The sequence below is a fragment of the Sarcophilus harrisii genome, chromosome 5, assembly GCF_902635505.1.
Source record: "Sarcophilus harrisii chromosome 5, mSarHar1.11, whole genome shotgun sequence".
Taxonomy (NCBI): Eukaryota; Metazoa; Chordata; class Mammalia; order Dasyuromorphia; family Dasyuridae; genus Sarcophilus; species Sarcophilus harrisii.
The window spans coordinates 9,951,470-9,971,156 of record NC_045430.1 but is presented as its reverse complement, the minus strand read 5'-3'; the positions used below and the strand labels follow the sequence as shown (position 1 = coordinate 9,971,156).

General features: G+C 52.7%; 1 protein-coding gene across 2 annotated transcripts; it reads right to left on the bottom strand.

The window, feature by feature from the left end:
* Positions 1 to 1,668: 1,668 nt before the first annotated feature.
* On the bottom strand, positions 1,669 to 8,484 carry CENPM (centromere protein M). 2 transcript variants are annotated; one of them, XM_031938092.1, is made up of 6 exons: positions 8,248 to 8,484; positions 7,080 to 7,162; positions 6,294 to 6,392; positions 5,743 to 5,822; positions 4,959 to 5,050; positions 1,669 to 3,259 (listed from the first exon to the last, which is right to left on the bottom strand). In XM_031938092.1, the coding sequence occupies exons 1-6, from the start codon at positions 8,395 to 8,397 to the stop codon at positions 3,116 to 3,118; spliced, it is 648 nt and encodes a 215-aa protein (XP_031793952.1). In that variant the 5' UTR covers positions 8,398 to 8,484; the 3' UTR covers positions 1,669 to 3,115. The 2 variants fall into 2 exon arrangements, with proteins under 2 accessions (XP_031793952.1, XP_031793954.1); XM_031938094.1 differs by lacking the exon at positions 8,248 to 8,484 and adding an exon at positions 7,655 to 7,984.
* Between the last annotated feature and the right edge of the window lie 11,203 nt (positions 8,485 to 19,687).

Below are 19,687 nucleotides of genomic sequence, written 5' to 3'. Positions count from 1 at the left end.
TCCAGTGCAAACAGCTCCAATATAATTACCAGATGACAAAGAGAAAGACCTCAAAACAAAGGAGAAGATTCAAGAAACATTTGACACTGAAGGAGCATGGCTGACAATGAGACTGTTAAAAGAACTTTAAAATCTTCAGGAATCATTGGATTTCTAACACAAGAAGAGACTGTTTCAAGTTCTTCAAAACAAAAAAGATTCAAGAAACATCTGATACTGAAAGAGCATGGCTGATATTGGATTCTTGGCACGTTAACTAATGGACAATGGATTTCTTTGGGACTATTTTTAGGACTTATGGAGATGTATAATTCTGTATGTTGATTCATGTTATGTTTGTTTGTCATGCTAATGACAAAATAAACATATGTCATGTTAATTGTTTATTTCAAAGCTTACAGGAATCATTGGATTCCTGGCACATGAACTAATGGGACAATGTTTAAATGTGTAAATTCTCATGTTAATTCATGTTGTTTGTTACACTCCTACTAGCCTGTGTTATATTGCTATGTGCTTATGTAACTGTGTGTAATGCCTCCCATAATGATGGATTTATGTACACCTTGTTTCAAGTGAGCCCCTTTAGAAATCTCCTAATCTGATTTGATACCCTTTGGTATTTTCATCTCCTTTCCTGAGATGTCAGGGAAGGCGTGATCACCTTTTTGGAGGTTTTTCTGGAGGCAGCCTTATTGAAATAAATAATTACTCCAAAATCGAAGCCAGCTGGTAAAAATGCAAACGTTTATTTCTCCTTCCAAAATAGCCCGGTTAGTTGAGGCCTAACTCTCTGCCTGGCTCCAAGAGATCTTGCAGCTTTGTCCTTGGCTTCTGCCTCTGCTTTCTTCAGCCTCCAGTCAGTTCCACCAGAAGTAGTAAGTTGAAGCTTCAAAAGCTCCCTATATTTATGTGATCTCCCAAAGGTTAACTCCACCTTCTGGAGGGAGAGGGATTCTGGGTTATCTCCCAGAGTGCTCTCTGGCCCTCAGAACTTCAAGGGAAGTGGGAATTCAGACTAAGCCCTACATCTGTGAACTCCATTGAGTATTTAGATAGGTATGAGCTCTCTAAAGGTGTGAACACAAGCATTGTTCAATCAGTTCCACTTAGTATCTTGTTTCAAGTTCTGGCCCAAAATAATTCTTTCTAAGATTAAATCAACTCCATGTGGCTTAACACTTTGTATAGATTCCAACACACACCCTTCCATTGCATTTGATTATACCCATTTTCCCGTTTCTCCACATTCTGCAAGCCCTCATTTCTGAAAACACAATAATGTTCTCCTGTATCTGTGGTCCAGTTTGGGGACCATTCCTCAATCTATGGCAATTTCCATTTCTTTGCTCCCCCAAAGGAAGATACTACAGGAATTGTCCCCTATGATGCACCTGCCTTCTGGAGGGTCTAGGATCTGCTAAGTCAAAGGTCACTTTTTCCAATAGAATGTCTTTTTTTGCTGAGGCACTCGGGGTTAAGTGACTTGCCTAGGGTCACACAGAAGTGTTAAGCGTCTGATCCAGTAGAATTTCAAAATGAAATCCACAATTATGGGAGCACTTCCCAGCCCCCACCAGCACCTCCAACCTTGGCCTATCCCATCAATTTATCTGGGACATGTTCTCTGGACTTCATTTATAGTTTGCAAATTAAAAACAACAACAACACTTTTTAAAAGTTTATTTTCTGAAAATAACAAACACCAAACAGAATATACACAGAACAGAGAGAGGATTGTGCATGAAACTGTGGATCCCAGTTCAGTCCTGCTCCCTTTTCCTTTTCGAGTATAGAATTTTCAAGTCCTAACATAAATCAAAGCCATGAATTGAAAGAAAAAGGACAGAGGACAGTTTACAGAGTCAACCCTCAGGCAAACCAGGGCCACATCTGCTCATCCCCATGTGCTGGATGAGGAAACTGAGGCCCCAAAGACCGACTGGCGCCCAGCTGGTGGGTTTGGACTGGGTGGCTGGACCCCAGGATTTGCCCTCAGAGGCAGGGAAACAGAAGGGTCAGGGCACTGTCCATGGTCCTTCCTCCTGCACCCCGCTGTCCCCAGAGGGCTCAGCAGGGCAGATAGAGAGGAGAAAGCCTGAAGTTCTAACATAAATCAAAGCCATGAATTGGAAGAAAAAGCATCTTTACTTGAGATAACAGCAGATGTTCAGTGGATTTCCGGACCAAAGAGATCCATACAAAAGTGTTTCTAGTTTCAGGAGAGGAAGAGGGAGCAGCAGGAGGGAGCCAGGTCCGGGTCAGGGCCCTTGGCAATCCAGGCGAGGAAAGCCCCTTCATTCTGGCAGGTTTGCCCTTCACGTCTTGAATCCCAAAGGAAGGAGACAAGGGTGTCAGAGGCCTAGATCCAGCTTGAGCTGGGCTCCCCACAGGGCGAGATCTCGTGAAGGGGGACGGAGGGTGAGGGTCAGCTCAATCTGCCCTCACTAATTTCAGGTGGGACGGTGGGGAATTCTGACAACCAAGAAGTTTATTCAGTCCCCAGACCAATCAGTACAATTACAGCAAGAGTTCTGTCAGAATAAAGTTTGGTGTTAAGGCCCCCGCCGTCCCCTTTGTCTCTTCTCCTGGAGGCTGATCATGGTTTGGGAATCTTCTCTTGAAAGCCTTCCCTTGTTGCCTTGGACGCCTTCCCCTCCCAAGTGGCTCTTGGGGAACGATGGGGCCCACGGCTGCTCAGACGTCAGGCTCTGACTGGCGAGATCGGAGTTTTTGGGGGATCAGGCCCCCGGCCCAGCCCTCCGAGGCCTGCCTGCGCACTCTTCTGAGTCTGAAGAGGAGGACGCTGCTCCACACTAAGCTACTTGGTTGGTCACTGTCCGGAACCCGATGGATTTTCTGTTGGGAAATATTCGGGCCGGAGGACGGGAAGCTGACAGAGGTGGTGCAGGAAAGGAGGGCTCGGGGCAAGAGCCAGTTTGGTTCTGGTTCATTTTTAATTAACCCTGATTTCTCAGAGTAACAGGGGCCCAGGGAAGGGGGCAGATTGGCAGGATGGTCCCCCGGGGCACCGCTCCCCTCGGCTCCCCTGCAGCAGGGCCCCGGCCACCCCGGAGGGGAGGGGAGAGCCGTCTGAGGCCTCCAGGGGGAGGGCTCAGTCACACTCCTGCTCGGACAGGTCCAAGGACCCCTTCATCATGGACAGCAGGTTCAGGGCCGACAGGCCTGGCACATGGCCCGCACAGATCTGTAGGATGCGGATGAGGCGCTGGGCCATGGAGACCCGGAAGCATTTCACCTAAAAGAGAGGACAGAGACTTAAGGGGCAGCTGGGCTGGGGGGAAGGGGAGGGGAAAAGGAGGCTGCTTCTGTCCTTTGTAAACTTGCAGTCAGACATTCACTGACCAAATATACAGCTGGGCAGGGGCAGAGCCAGGGGAAGGGGCAGAAACAGAGGGAGGGGCAGGGGCAGGGGCAGGGACAGAGGCAGGGGCAGGGGCTCAGCCTGCCTCCCGCCTTCCCCCTCAGAGTGCACACACACAGACACTGCTGCCACCCAGATCTTTGGCGGCCCCTCTCCTGCTCCTACATCCCCAGGGCCTAATTTAGCCTCCAATTCCGGCTCCCCAGCATCTCAAACCCCACTGTGCCCCACTTGAGGAAAGCCAGGTCCACCAGGCAGCCAGGGGAAGTTATTAGCATCACAAAGGCCCCCTCCCCCGCAGGGCTCACAAACAATGAGCCCCCACAAGCGGGTTTAAAATAGGGTTCAATTCACAAGCCCATGACTCACACCTTGGAGCTGCGGTTCCTGGAGAGCCAGAGGACAGTTTACAAAGTCAACCCTCAGGCAAACCAGGGAGGCAGCTGCACATCCCCCTGCGAGGGAGGGGGAAACTGAGGCCCCCCTGACTGGCACCCACTGGCGGGTTTGGAGTTGGGGGCTGGGACCAGGCTCTGCCCGCAGAGGCAGGGAAACAGAAGGGTCAGGGAGCTGTCCATGGTCCTTCCTCCTGCACTCCCCTCTCCCCCAGAGGGCTCAGAGGGGCAGGGCTCCTCTTCCCCTAATACAGAGGAGAAAGGGAGGCCCCCCAGGGGCACAGGGTGGGGGAGCTCCGGCTGTCACCTCACTGCAGGAGCCCCCCGGCCCCTTCCTGCACTGGCTCCCCTGGAGAGCCCAGGCCATGTGCAGGGGAGGACCCCGGCCAGGGAGCGGGGCAGAGAGGGGGGCACCGGGGTGGGGGGAGGAGGCAGAAGCGCCCTGATGTCTGAGGAGCCGGGTTCTACTCTTGCTCTGTAGGCCGAGGGACCTCAGGAGCCGGCCCAGGCCCCTCCCCTCCACCCCCAGCATGAGGGGCCCCAGCCCGGGGGGCCTTTCTTGCCCTGTCCTGCCACCTAGTGGGCGCAGAGAAAATGACAGCCAGCGGGATGACTGGGCATGGCAGCCTGAGGCGGCCCCTGCTCTTGTACAGAAGGAAAGGGGCCCCTCCAACCCCCCCACCCTCGGAGCTGGCAGCCCCCCGGCCTCTGTCCGGCTCTCTCCCCAGGACAGCCCAACGAGCCGGGCCGGGGCCAGAGGCCCCATGGGCTTCCCGGGGACAGGAGGAGGCCTGTCATCAATGACCTCCCCAGCACCTCCAGCCTTATCCTGGCCTGGGGGAGACACGTCCTGCAGAGCTGGCAGGGGCTCGAGGTCGGGGCCAGAGACTACCGGGGCAGTGGGCAGCGGGCCAAGGGTCTGAGTGCACCGGGCTGGGGGTCCTTGAGCAGAGGCTCCTCCGGGACAGCTGAAGGGGACGGGCCCGTCATCCCATGGGCTCTTTCTCTGTGCCCCCCCCGCTGGGCATGTGCCAGGCCGACGGAGGCTGGCTGCCTGGCTGCCAGACGAAGGCTATGAGAGGGAGCGAGAGCCGCCTCCCACAGGGACATGGGGCTGGCCCGGCCGAAGGCGCCGTGGGTTGGGGGGGGCCAGCGATCTCCCTGCCGAGGGTCCTCACCTCCAGGTCAGCAAAGAGAAGAGGGCTGTGGTAGGTGGCGGCCATTTTCTTGACGGTGTCCAAGTGGACGCCATTGTTTTGCTCGTTTCTGGCTAGAAAGGACAGAGGGGAACTCGGTCAGTGCAGAGAACAGATACCCCTGACCCTGCCCAAGGGGGGAGCGGCTGGGTGGCCTGGGCACCAACGGCAGCAGAGCCTGGGGCCCGGAGGGAGGGGACGGCACGGGCCTCCTCAGGAACTGCGCCACAACGCCATAGGCCGGGACCCCCAGCGGGTTCCGGGCCGATGCCCTCGCCCAGCTGGCCGTGGCCCGCCGACCTTTGCTCCCTGGTGGATGTCACCGGGGCAGAGTTGGCTTAGTGGGGAAGGGACAGGATGCCGTGAAGCCGCCTGCTGGGGCAAAGCAAGCAGAGCCCTTGGCATGAGACCAGGCCCGGGAGCTCCCTGGGCCTGAGCAGAGCGTTCGCTGCTGCCTCCACTAGAGGAAGTGGCTGCATCTCGCCGGGTCACAGGTCACGTGCCAGCTGTCCCGCCCTGTACCCTTGATGCCGCGGCGGCAGGAAAAGCGGCTGTGGCCGCAGACCTCTGGTGTCGAGAACCCCAGCGGACGTGGGAGACGGGACAAAGGAATGAGGGGAGGGCCAGAGGTGCAGGGGATGGGGCCCGGCCCCCCAGTCCCAGGCTCTGGGTTCCGATCCTCCTTGGAGCTTGCACCCTCTGGGTCGGCCTGGGTCTGGCACCAAGGGCCCGAGGGGGTCCCCATGAGCGGGCCCAGCACACCCACCTCCAGTGACCAGGAAGCACACTTTGCCCAGGAAGAAGCTGGCATCCACGTGAGGCAGCGACAACTCCACGGTCTTCAGGCTGTGTCAGGGCAGAGACGGCAGAAAGTTACTGGAACAGAGCCCTGGTTGAGTGCCAGACCCTCCCCCACCAGCAAAGGTGGAGCTTCGGGGAGGCCAGGCAGGCTTGTGGGAAGGGGCTGCTGGGAGGGTTTCCTGGTAGTTGGGGCTGGGGCAGAGCCGGAGCAGATCGGGGAGCCCCGGGGACCTCTGGAGCCGGCTCAGGGCCTCTGACCCAAAGGCAAAGTGTCTAAAGCCCGGCTGCCCCCCAGCTACGGGAGCATGTAGGGGAAGGGGGCCCATCAAGGCCCAGGGTCATGCCTGGGGACCACGGCCGAATGAGGCACAAAGCACGGGATCGGCCGCCAGGGGGAGTCACTGGGACCGGAGCCAGGCCGAGGTGACCCCCGCCAGCTCCCAGAGTGCTCCTCACCTGAGAGGGTCCCGGGCTGGGACCGGCCTCAGGCCCTCCCCCCCACCCCCCCAGGCCCACCTGTACTTGCTGTGGAGGCTGAGCACGAAGACAATGAGGTCGATGCGGGGCCGGAAGCACTCCCTGTCGGAGGGCAGAGGCAGGGAGGAGGCCATGTGTCTGGAGGCGAGAAGGCAAAGGCCGGGTTGGCTCGGGCGTCTCCTTGGCTGGGGCCCCCGTGCAGCCGGGCCCGCCCCGTCCTCCGGCAGCAGCTGAGGGGAAACCCCTTGGGAACCGGGTCCAGTAACAGCAGACCAAGGGTGCCCAGGCCCGCCTCCTCCTACCCCCCCAGCATCAGAAAATGGGGAGGGGGGGCCGTGGGACGGGCTGGAACCTTCCCCCACATCTGTCATCTCTCCCGCTAGAGGGCGCTCTCTGGGGCAGGATGGTTACTCATCTATGCAGCTGCATCCCTGCGCTCACCACAGCGCCCTGCGCACAGTAGGCGCTTTATTCACTCCTTTACCGCCTACTTGGCGCAGCTGCCACCACAGGGCTGCCACAAGCAGCAGAGAGAGACGGCAGCCGTGGGACAGCAGCGGGGCAGACAGGCCCCAAGGGATGCTGGGAGAACAGCCTCGAGCCCCAGAGAGCAGAAGGGACTAGGGGGCTGGGGACCAGCTCTGCAGCCCTGACCCATCCCTCCTTGCCCCTTGTCAGGGAGAGAAAAGCCCCTTCATCAGTGGGGACCCTGAGCATGGCCACCCCAGCAGCAGACCCACGCTCCCCCTCCCCCTGGGGGGGCAAAGGTCAGGGCAGAGGTCAGGGTAGGGGTCAGGATCCCCCCACCCCCCCCGGCACACTCACACCTGGATCTTGGCCGTGCCCTCACATTCCTCGATGATGGCCGCCCCCAGCTGTTGCAGCAGCGTCTCCTCAGTACCCAGCAGCTGCCCGGAGAGAAGAAACTGCTCAGGCCCCCAGCCCTGCCACCCTGGCATGGGCATGGGCACCCAGGCACCCTTCCCTGCCCACGGTCCCCATCGGCCCCAGAGGGCTGAGGTGGGCTCTGGAGCCAGGGAGAACCTCCTGGGGCCCAGGGCCCATCCCACCCCATCGCAGGGTGCCTCGGTTTCCCCACTGGTTAAACCAGGAGCAGCGGAACAGCTCCCGAGGCAGGACGCGGCCGTTGCCCAAGGGGGCTGGGAGGGCGGCCTGGCGCTGCAGAGTGGGCAGAGGGCTGAGAGCCCCCGTGTCCCTGCCGCTCTGGGGGCCGCCTCGGCTGCGGATGCCAGGCCACAGCAGAGGGGCTCACCGGGGGTGCGGCAGGGGCTGCCGCCTCAGCCCCTCCTGCTGGAGCTGCCTCTCACTCCCTGGCAGCCGGGCCCGGGCAAGGCCGGCACCGCCCCGCGCAGGAGGACTCTCCGGGAGAAAGGAAGGACCTGGCACACAGCAGGAGCATAATCCATGCGCACGGCCGGAGCAGGGCAGGGAACGACGCGTCCGCTCTCTCTGTCCCCAGCATCTTCTTGTCAATGTTCAACAAAGGGAAACTGAGGCACACGCGGGGGAGGGGCGCTTGCCCAGGCTGTGCCAGCTGTTCGCTGTTAACAGTCTCTGGCCCCCAGGACCCCCCGGGTTTCCTTCCTCCCCTCCTCCCCAGCTTTACGCCGGCGGATTCCTCCAAAGCGCTAAGTCGGCCCCCACCCCGCAAAGACCAAGACCCAGAAAAAGGGGGCGGGAAGGACCGCGGGAAAGAAATAACGAGATGTCATCTCGGCCGCCAATCAGCGAGCAGGAACGGCTCCTCTGCTCCAATTGGCGAGCAGATCGGGAAAAGGTTCCTGTGATTGGTCCACAGTTAGTTGTTCCCGCCCCCACACGTCAATTTCCCCACTCAGCATCTTGCCTCCGCTCAGCCCGCCGGGGACCGGAAACTGGCAAATTAAGCGGGACGCTCAGCGGGTGAATGGGGCGGCTGAGGGCTCGGGGGACGGTCTGACCGGTGGGGGGGGGGGGTCTCCCCGGGGCTTACCAGGACGGTGGCCACATCCAGGGTCGGCAGCTTGTCCAGGGGTCGCAGCAGCGCCATCTTCACGCCGGTGAAGACATCGGGAGGATGGCGAGCCACTGCGCATGTGCGCTTCGTTTTTAAATCTTCCTGTGGCGCGTTGGCGCCTTGCATGACATCACTTCCGGCCGCCCTGACGGAAAGTCTCCCATTACATCACCTCCTAGGAGGGCGGGCCTCTGGGAGACTCAGTTTTAAAGAGGCCGATGCCTGGTTTCCGATTGCTCAGGCGGGGTCTTCAGAGGAAAAAAAGTCAGGAAGAAGAATCGACAAGCATTTATTGAGCGCCTGCTGTATGCTGAGCCCTGCGCCAAGAGCTGAAGCTGTAAAGACAAAGGAAACTGCGTCTCGGACCGTCTCATATGTTGTCACAAAGAATTTGGGAGCAGGAAAAATTACCCAGGATTCCCCCAAGATTTTAATGATTTATGTAAAAATAAACAAGCACATCGATGCATCTCATTAATATGCAAATCTGCTTTCATCTCTCATAAATGGCAAAATTACTTATATTCCAAAGAATTGTTTTAAAATAAATTTGTGATTTACTATCAGCAAATATTTGATTTGTTTACTTACCTTATATCCCTATGTGACTAGGGTCAAGTAACAATGTCTTGTAGGAAAAGGGATCCTGGGGAAAAAGTTTAGGAAGGCCCCAAATAACGGCCCCCAACTGGAGTCTTTGCTCCCCGTGATAAGTGTGAGCCAAGAGAGCTGGCCAACGGACACACACTTAAACAGGTCATAAAACCACAGAAATGACCCCAATAAAGCCAACCTTTACCTGTTAGTGACCCTAAGCTTATAGTAGTTCAGGTTCCCGCCCCCCAGTGGAGGACCTGGGAAATGCATGCTCGTGGGGTCCTGATAGTGGCTAGCCACCTTTTTTCATCAGCCTATTATTCTAGGCACTCGACTTTAGGGCATCATGGGACAATCCCTTTCTATACCCAGGAGTCTCCATTAGGATGTCTTTTAGGAAACTGGCCTTCAAGACCTTCAGAAAGTTTTATATTCCTTTTCTATTTTTTTCTCCTCTTTATTTTTTAAAAATAAAATTTTAATCATTAAATAAAATAAAATAGTTAATTATTAAATAAATCATTAAATACAATAAATATTTTTTAATTAAAATAAATTTAAAATGTAAAAAGACCTCCAAAAAAAGTCTTGTCTTTTTTGCAATGTTGTCTGGTCTCAAGACAATCTTGAGGACCAAGATCTCAGTAGCCTTAATGAGGCTGTCATCCCTCTTCACCCCTTAGTTCCTAAGCCATATACCGCTCTTATCCAAGTCACATGGAGTACCCCCCCCCATGTTCTCCACCCTAGATCTCAAGGATGCTTTCTTCCTTCTGTATCCCTCTCCATCAAGACCCTCAGTTCCTTCTTTTTTTTTTTTTTCTTTTTTTTTTGCTGAGACAATTGGGGCTAAGTGACCTGTCACACAGCTAGGAAGGGTTAAGTGTCTGACACTAGATTTGAACTCGAGTCCTCCTGACTTCAGAGCTGGTGCTCTAACCACTGTGGCCCCCCCCCCAGTTCATTTTGGCCCTCAAATGGACACTTCCAATTGACCCTAACCGACAAGAGTTAACATGGACCATCCTTCCCCAGAGATTTCAAGACAGTCCCCCCTGTATTTGGCCCAGCTCCTCCAATATGCTGCTGCTATTCTCCTTCGTAGCCCTTCCCTAGAGGTCTCCTTGGTGGCTACAATATAGACTCTTAATTTTTTGGCCACTTGGGAGCTATTAGGTCTCACCAGCAAAGGCTCAGATGGCGTATCAACAGGTCAATCACTTAGCCAATAAATCGACCCCTACCCCTTAATCTTTAATTCATGAGAGGAAACAGACCATTCTGTCATTCCTGCCCCAGCTACAAAACAAACACAAACAGCTGCGCACCTGTTTGGCTATGGCTGGGTTTTGCCAAATCTGGATCTTTAGCTGTGGTATTGTGGCCAACCCCTTTTATGGCACCGCTCCGGGCCCAACTCTGCTCCCCTACACTGGGGCTCAGAACAAGGCCTTCCCAACCCTAAAACGTGTGGGAATTAATGTAATTCCACCTGCAATAAAAGAGCCTGAGTCAGAAGTGAGCTAATGGCCCTTTAATAAAGGATCGGCGGTCCCCTCCAATGAATGGACCTCAGATCTGAGACGCCCTCTCCTTCTAGGGCCCAGTTCGTTATAGGGATGTTCAGACGTTCAAGAACAGCCATGCCCAATACAGAATGATTCCATCGATTGGCATGTGACACATAAGCTAAAATAAGCAAAATCATACGTCCGTAGAGTCACAAGTTGGGTAAAGTAAGGAATATCCCCACACAAGACGGCCAGGCGGCTCCTTATGTCAGGCGGGAGGAATTGGCACAAGCCTCACAGTCAGTGACCTAAGTGGCATAAGATGGTCATCTGCCCCTACTGGACAAGGGATTAGTCTAAAAAATATTCGGGGGGACTTTCCACTACTTGAGTCACCTCTGCCACACTGGGCTTAGTCACCATGACAAGGGTGGAGGGCCTTCAGTTTAACTTCCTATAATTAAGCAAAAGAACTTAGAATCGGCCACTTCTGGGACCTCCTATAAAGAACTTTCACGTGACTATCAAATGGGTTAATATTGGTTGGAACAGTCCGAGGGAATTATTTCCTCCGCTGGCCCTTGCTCTCCCTAAGGCTTCCTAGAGAAGCTTCCACTTTTATGTTGGTGAGAGTCTGGGGCGCCTTGCTGGGTTTTTAGGCCCGGTCCCCCATCCAGTGCCTTATTTCTGCAAACAATTCGACAGAGTCACTTTGGGCTGGCTCCCCTGCCTTCGAGGAGGGCCATCCTTACTGAAGAAGCCACCAAGCTCACTCTTGCAGTCCTACTCTTTGCTGCGTCCAGAGCGTTTTAGGATCCAAAGGCCGTCGATGGCGGTCTGGGGGCGGGCTTAGCAAAAACCGAACCCTTCTTCTTGAGCCCTTGACCTAGCCCTTGAAACTTGGCTACCCTGATTCCCAGCACCAGGTTCTGGGAACATAATCCATACACTGGGAGGAGACCATTTATGGGGGTTACTCTAGTTGCCCAGACCTTAGCAGGCAATCCTGATGGAGAAAGGTACAGAGATGGAAGAGAGAGGAGGGCCTGGTGACTCTGTGGCCCCCACGCCGTAAAAGCCAAGCCCAGCGACTTCGCTGGGATAGAACGCATCGCCCTCACTAGAGACCAGGAACTAGGGAAGGGCTGAAGGGAAGACTCCGAGAATGTGTTCCACGTCTTGCACACACACGGGGCCATCTGGAGGCCCAGGGACTCCTAAGAGCCAAGCAGTCCTTGGGGAGAGATTTCACATATGTTCTGGTCTGCTCAGGAACTGTTTCTTTCCATAAAGGCCATCAAAGGGGGCTCTACTCAGGCTACAGGCAACCAAATTGTGGACTCAGCAGCCTGGACTGATACATGTCTACCCCCTCACCCTGGTACCCCTGATCCCCCAGATTCTGAAGTCTTAGCCCTCAGGAACAGTCCTTGGTCCTGAAAAGGGATAATCACTTAACCCCTCAGGAGGGAACCAAGACCACACAGGGCCAGCAGAAGCTTCTTCACAGCCTCTACCAGGCAGCCCACCTGGGGAAGAACGAGCTTCATACCCTCACAAAACCTGTCTTTATGGGAAACGAGCTGGGGGAGACCATAAGGCAGTTTGTTGAGTCCACTATACCCCTGCCCGTCAGTCCAGAGAGAGTTGTGAGGCAGCCATTCCTGCTTAAAGTGGATCAGAGGAGGGGCGTGTGCCCACAGGAAGACTGGCAGACAGAACGCACCCATGCCCCCACGCAACAGCTTCCAGCCCAGTTCTGGTAGATCCCTTTACTGCAGAACTGAAAGGCCCCAAGAGTTAACTAAAGCAGCGCTGAAAGAAATCACCCCTTGTTTTGGTTTATCTCACCCCTTACAGGGGGTCCCAAATGAGACAGCAAAGAGAGGAAGGCCTTGAAATCACCTCCGATTTTTGCATCTGCAAATCCTCAGGCAAAGGGGAAAAGATAAACTACAAGCTAAAATGAGTTCTCACTAAACTGGGTCAAGAAACCTTCCAGGACATGATAAATGGGGAAATATGTATAGAATTGCACGTGTTTAATGTATATTGGATTAATCGCCATCTTGGGGGGGGGGGGGACTAGGAGGGAGAAGAAATTTGAAACACCAGGTTTTGTAAGGGGAATGTTGAAAACTATCTTTGCGGGTATTTGGAAAATAAAAAGCTAGAATTTAAAAGCAACCTGCAAGGGCCGGGTCCAGAATCCTCTAGTCATTCTATTGTAAATCCACATCACCCCAAGGGAACCCGTGAAGCTCGGCCCCTTTGGCCCCTCTTATGGAAAGCCATTTTAATACTGACGTCCTTGTACGTCACCCTAGTCATCCAATTCATCATATACCTTGGTGCCTTCTGAAAAGCCCTCTCCAACTACCCCAATGAACATCTCCCCAAACCCCTGGACCAGCAGGTTACCCCTCCAGTACACCCAGGGGACATGGTTACCTAAAATCTTAAAAGGACCCAGAGGGATAAATCCGTGAGCATTAAATGGAAAGAGCTGCACCTGAGATCCCCCTGAGCCTCAGTTTCCCCATTTGTTAAAAGGAGATGGACTTGATGTCACCTGACATACCCAGATGGTTTCAATTCCTTTATAGGGTGTTTACAGTGTCTTCTTGTAGTTGGTCATAGTCTCTGTGTTGTCTGCTGATCTTCCAGGGTTATCTTCAGCTTCCACAAAACTCCCTCAAATTCCCATTTAATTTTTTATGCTGATTTGTGACATATCAACTGCCATGGGGAAAGCTACCATGTGGAAGGAACGACAATAGCAGACTGTGAAGTGCTCTAAGTGGGAGCTCTTGCTGTCTCTGGGAGCTTGGGCAAATGCTTCCTCCTTGTATTCAAGCATGGTGCCTTGGGATGGGGGTTGGTTTGTCTCCCCTTATGTGCCCGCTGCTCCCAGTGCCCTCCACAGGTAAATCTCCAGCTCTGTCATTCAGAGCGTTAAACTAGGGGTCTGAGCTGTCTGTGGTCCTGATCCCCTTGGCCCGAATTTCCTCATCTCTAAAATGAGTTCCTAGATTGAATGTAAATCAATATATGTTATGTTCACTTCTTTTTTCTGTTGTTTTCTTTTCATCTCTCCCCTGATTATTCCCTTTTGATCTGATTTTTCTATCCCAACATGATTCATCAAGCAATGTGCTTTGAAAATAAATAAATTTGAAAAAATAAAAATCAAATGAGTTCCTACCAAATGGTCTTGTGTATAAAGAATTTACTCACAGCTTCAGTTTCTGTAAGTCTCTCCAGGCCTCTCTGAAATCATTTCTCTGTTTCTTACAGAGCAATAATATTCCATTACATTCATATACCATAACTTATTCAGCCATTCCCCACCTGGTGGGGATCCGCTCAGTGTCCAGTTTCTGGCCACTACAGAAAGGGCCGCCACAAACATTTTGGCACATGTGGGTCCTGTATATCTCTCTTTTACCACAGACCTTTGAGGGAGATATTATTGAAAATAGTATCATTCTGCTAAGTGAAATGAGCAGAAGCAGGAGATCATTGTACACATCAACAACAAGATTATACGATGATCAATTCTGATGGACGTGGCTCTTCAACATTGAGATGATTCAGACCAGTTACAATGATCTTGTGATGAAGAGAGCCATCTACATGCAGAGAGAGGACTGTGGGTAATGAATGTGGATCACATAACATTCTCACTCTTTTTGTTGTTTGCTTGCATTTTATTTTCTTTCTCATTCTTTTCTTTTTTTGATTTGATTTTTCTTGTGCAGCAAGATAATTGTATAAATATGTAGCATAAATTAGATTTAAAATATATTTCTACCATATTTAACACATATTGGATTCACTTAACACCGTACACCAAGATAAGGTCAAAATGGGTTCATGACCTAGGCATAAAGAATGAAATTATTAATGAATTAGAGGAACACAGGATAGTTTACCTCTCAGACCTGTGGAAGGGGAAGGACTTTACGACCAAAGCAGAACTAGAGATCATTACTGATCACAAAATAGAAAATTTCGATTATACCAAACTGAAAAGTTTTTGTACAAACAAAACTAATGCAGACAAGATTAGAAGGGAAGCAATAAACTGGGAAAATATTTTTACAGTCAAAGGTTCTGATAAAGGCCCCCATTTCAAAATATATAGAAAATTAACTCTAATTTATAAAAAATCAAGCCATTCTCTAATAAAAAAATGGTCAAAGGATATGAACAGACAATTCTCAGATGAAGAAATTGAAACTATTTCTAGTCATATGAAAAGATGCCAAGTCATTATTAATCAAGAAATCAAATTAGGACAACTCTGAATATCCTACACACCTTCAGATTAGCTAAGATGACAGGAAAAATAATGATCGTTGGAGGGATTGGAAAACCTGGACATTGATGCATTATTGTGGAGTTGGAATCCACCATTTGGAAAGTAGTTTGGAACTATGCTCAAAAAGTTATCAAACTATGCATACCCTTTGATCCAGCAGTGTACTACTGGGATTATATCCCAAAGTTATAAAGAAGGAAAGGGACCGTTGTGCACGAATGTTTTGGCATTTTGATAGCTAGAAACTGGAAACTGTGGATCTTTATCATTGGAGAATGCTGAATAATTTGTATATAATATTATGGAATATTATTGTTCTGTAAAGAAATACCAACAGGATAATTTCAGAAAGGCCTGGAGAAACTTAACATGAACTGATGCTGAGTGAAATGGCAGGACCATTAACAACAATACTATGGATGACCAGTTCTTGATGGACCAGGCCATCCTCAACAACAGATCAACCAAATCATTTCCAATGGAGCAGTAATGAACTGAACCAGCTATGCCAAGAAAGAACTCTGGGAGATGACTAAAAACCATTACATTGAATTCCCAATCCCTATATTTATGCCCACCTATTTTGATTTCCTTCACAAGCTAATTGTACAATATTTAGAGTCTGATTCTTTTTCTACAACAAAATAATGTTTTAGTCAGGTATACTTTATTTTATCTAATTTATATTTTAATATATTTAACATCTACTAGTCATCCTGCCATCTAGGGGAGGGGTGGGGGTAAGAAGGTGATGGAACAAAGAGGTTTGGCAATTGTTAATGCTGTAAAGTTACCATGCATATAACCTGTAAATAAAAGGCTATTAAATTAAAAAAAAAAACACACATATTGGATTACTTGTCATCTAGGGGAGGGGATGAGAGAAGGAAGGGAAAAACTGGAACACAAGGTTTTTGCAAGGGCTAATGCTGCAGAATTATCCATGCATATGTTTTGAAAAAAGAAAAAGCTTTAATTAAAAAAAAGAGAGAAAATAGTATCATTCTAACTTTGGAGGTGAGGAAGCTGAATCCGTGTAAGGTTGAGTAACGTGCCTCTAAGTCTGTGAGCACGTTACTCAAGATCATCTGATTCACAGACTCAGAGGCAGAATTTGAACTCAGGTTTCCAGTGATCTTTCTGCACTGAGTGACTGAAAACTGGACCACCACAGGGGTGCTTCTGAGCCTGGGGGAAGGTGCTCCAAAGGATCTCACTCTAACAGTCTAGGGCAAGGAAAGGGACCCACAGGAGGAGGGAGGATCCTGAGAGGGGTTTGTGCTGGAGCTCAGTCCTCAGACCTGGCCTCCATGGTCAGCTGAGAAGGTGAACTGGCTGCAAGCCCTGGGATAACCCTGGTAACCTCTTGATGGAGTGGGATGTGAGCATCTCATACACCAGGAGCTGGTCCCTCCCGGCATGGCGGAGGATATAAGAAAACCTCCCTCTGATACCAATCTGTATGACTCCTGAGCCTCAGTTTCCACCTCTGTAAAATGGACTGTCATGAGAAACAAATGAGATAATTGTGCAGATTTCTGCATCGTGGCAGGGATCAGCAGGCCACAGGGCTGGATTTTGTGGGCACTACCTGGAAAAGGCTTATGCTGAGCCAGCAAGCCCAGCCCTGTGGCCCTGGCAAAGCTGAAATCAGTGCCCCTTCCCTCCTGGTTTGTCTCCAGCATCCGGTTTCTAGGAACCTTTCTCTGGGGAGTGTGACTGCTTCTGAAAGCCATTTCCAGCAGCTTGGGTGGTGGCTGAAGACGAGGAGGTTCCCAGGGCTTCAGAAGACCTCAGACCTGGCTGCTCCTGCCCTTCTGGGCCTGACAGTCACAGGGGCCAGGGCCGTTGAATGGATGAATGAATGAACAAGAGAGCCCATCTCTGGACAGTTTTCTCTCTAATCTCTAGGATGATGTGGTCTTCCAGACTCCACTAGAGGCCTCCTTGACCTCCTATTGAAGTAGCCCATCTGGATGAGCTCTGGTTCTTAGGAAGCTTTGGGTTTTTCCCTCCATGGCTGCTTGGTCCTGTGCCGAGAGGAGTCCGTCAGAGCCTCTTGCACAGGGGAATCCGGATACATAAGAACTGTCCCATCTGCCCGAGCCCCTCCGGGCTGTATTTGATTTAATGAAACCCCCCCATTTTGATTCTCATCTTCTTAATCAATGGCCTTGCAAGAGTCCAGAGCTGGACACTGTGGAGGAAGTTTGACTTTGTTCACTCACAGTTCTTCAAACTCCTCTCAGAGATGAGGGGAACCCCAGGCATCCCATCCAATCCCCTCATTTGGCGGAAACCAGACCCAAAGGGAAGAGCCATTTGTCCAAAGGGATCAGGCCTTTAGATCCAGGTCTTTGGTCAAACTCAGGATGCTTTCTACTGAACCACACTGACCCCACCTCTAGGAAGGAAGGAAGGAAGAGAGAGAGAGAGAGAGAGAGAGAGAGAGAGAGAGAGAAGAAAGAGAGAGAGAGAAAGAAAGAAAGAAAGAGAAGAGAAAGAAAGAAAGGAAGGAAGGAAGGAAGGAAGGAAGGAAGGAAGGAAGGAAGAAAGAAAAGAAAGAAAGAAAGAAAGAAAGAAAGAAAGAAAGAAAAGAAAGAAAGAAAGAAAGAAAGAAAGAAAAAAGGAAGGAAGGAAGGAAGGAAGGAAGGAAGGAAGGAAGGAAGGAAGGAAGGAAGGAAGGAAGGAAGGAAGAAAAGAAAAGAAAGAAAGAAAGAAAGAAAGAAAGAAAGAAAGAAAGAAAGAAAAGAAAGAAAGAAAGAAAAGAAAAGAAAAGAAAGAAAGAAAGAAAGAAAGAAAGAAAGAAAGAAAGAAAGAAAGAAAGAAAGAAAGAAAGAAAGAAACTCTCCTTGTCTTTGACCCTGTAACTCACAGGCTTCTGACAATTAGGACGGGCACTCAACGACCCCCGAGATTTCAGCCCAAGGCCCCTCCCCGCCCAATCCAGCCCCTCCCTCCCCTGCAGACCGAGCGGCTCCCCCTCCTCTTCTCTCTCCCTGTCCCCCCCTCCCCATCACAGGCTCGGTACCACGTGCATAAGTGAGCCAAGGTTGGTTTCCCTGACAACTGAGGAGAAAGCCCAGGCTGCTGATTGGTGGAGGGCGGTCCCGCCTCCTGCCATCCTGAGGCTGGAGAGAAGGGAGCTGACCAGCGCCGGGGGCTGGCAGCGGCGCGGACCAGTGAGGCCGTCTGCTTGCGGCCTGAGCCAGCCCGGGGCCCCGTCCTCCCGGACGGGCACCAATCAGCCCCGGGCCCCGGCGCCTGGCACGGATGCCGGTGCCCCCAGGGAGCGCCCCTGAGCCCCGGCCTCGCCGAGAGCCGCGCCCGGACAGGGGCTGAGCGCTCCCACGGCTCGAGGTGAGTCGGGGGGCGGCAGCGCGGGGAGCCCGCGCCGGGGGGCTGTGCTCGGGAGCTGCTCTGCTGGGCGGGGAGAGATGCCAGCTGGGACCCGTCTGCCCGGGGCCCTCCGGAGGCGGGGAGGTTCAGTCTGGGCGACACGGAACAAAGGGAGCAGGGAAGCCTCCCGGCGCCACCTGAACCCCAAGAAGCCGGGGGAGGGGCGGCACGGGGGGCGGGGCTCCCCCGGGAATGAGACCTTATCCCGAGGGTCCGGGAGGCAGTCAGACGGGGAAATGCAGATTCTGGGCCCGGCTGGGTGAGCTTGGGCCAGTCACTTGACCTCCTCCAGGAGAAGGGCTTCGCCTTCCCAGTTTGTAACCCCTGATGGCTTTGTTTGGGGAAGTGTGGAAGTGTAGGCTCTCTGGAGAGACCAGCTAGTCTGGGGGGGATTGTGGGGAGGAGGGCCTGCTCCCCCAGGGCTGCCCCCACCTCTAGACATCTCTCCCCTTTCAGCTTTACCTCCGGGGAAGGGGAGCTCTCTGGGAATGGCTGATTAAGCCTGGGGAGCTTTGGAGGGCTGGAAACAGCCCCGGGATCCCCAGTGGGGAGGAGCCCCTCCGGATCTAGGCCAAATGGCAGGACCTTGTAGACAGTCCTTTTCTTCCCTGCACTTCCCTTGGCACTCTGAGAGGCTGCGCAAAAAGTGTTCTCTCCTTTAACTGACAACGGGAAGACTGAGGCTAGAAAAGGTTTCCTTGGGAGCTAGGCTGGTTAAGGGACAAAGGCAAAAGCTGCCCCAGTCCTCCCTGACTCCAACGCAGTCCCTCCAACTTCCCCTAAATGACTAAGCAGCCTCGGGAGTCACGGGGGTCACCAATGCACCCCTGCTCTCGTGCCCTCTGGCCCAGAACGGGAGCGCTGGGGATGGAGAGGCCCCCCCTGCAGGGTCCATCCTTCCTCCTCTGCGGTTTGGGGAGGGTCTCTGCCAGCCCCAGCTGGCTGGGGTCTCCTCTCTGCCTGTGGCCCATTCCCATGGCAGGAACCCAATGCTGGGAGGAACCCCCGGAGCTGTATGTGCAGGAGGCCTCTCTGCAGTCCTGCCCACAGTGAGGGGCCCTCGGGGGCTGGGTGACAGGACCACGGAGCCCATGTCCCCACGGTGGGATGGGTAGCCTGGCGAAAGGCCCAGTGGGACAAGTGTGGCTGAGCCCCAGCCCTGGCTTGGAGTCCCAGCTCCGTGAGTGCTGGCTGCCCCCTCCGAGCCTCAGTTTCTCCAGATGCAACAGGGATGTGATAACATGTTCCAGACTGAGCACTGGGGGATCCTGGCTGTAAATGTGCATTAACGGTGTGCTTCCCCCTCTGCACTGTCAGCAGCCACCACCAAGGGGACCATGCCGCATTTCCTGGACTGGTTTGTGCCCGTCTATCTCATGATTTCCATCCTCATCTTGGTCGGTTTCGGGGCCTGCATCTACTACTTCGAGCCCGGCTTACGGGAAGCCCACAAGTGGCGAACGCAAAGACCTCTCCTGGACCGGAACTTCCGTAAGACCCTGATGATCAGGGACAACCTGGCCTTCGGGAGCCCCGACGTCTGAGGGCCGGCCCGGGCCCGGAGGCAGAGACAGAGGGCCAGAGG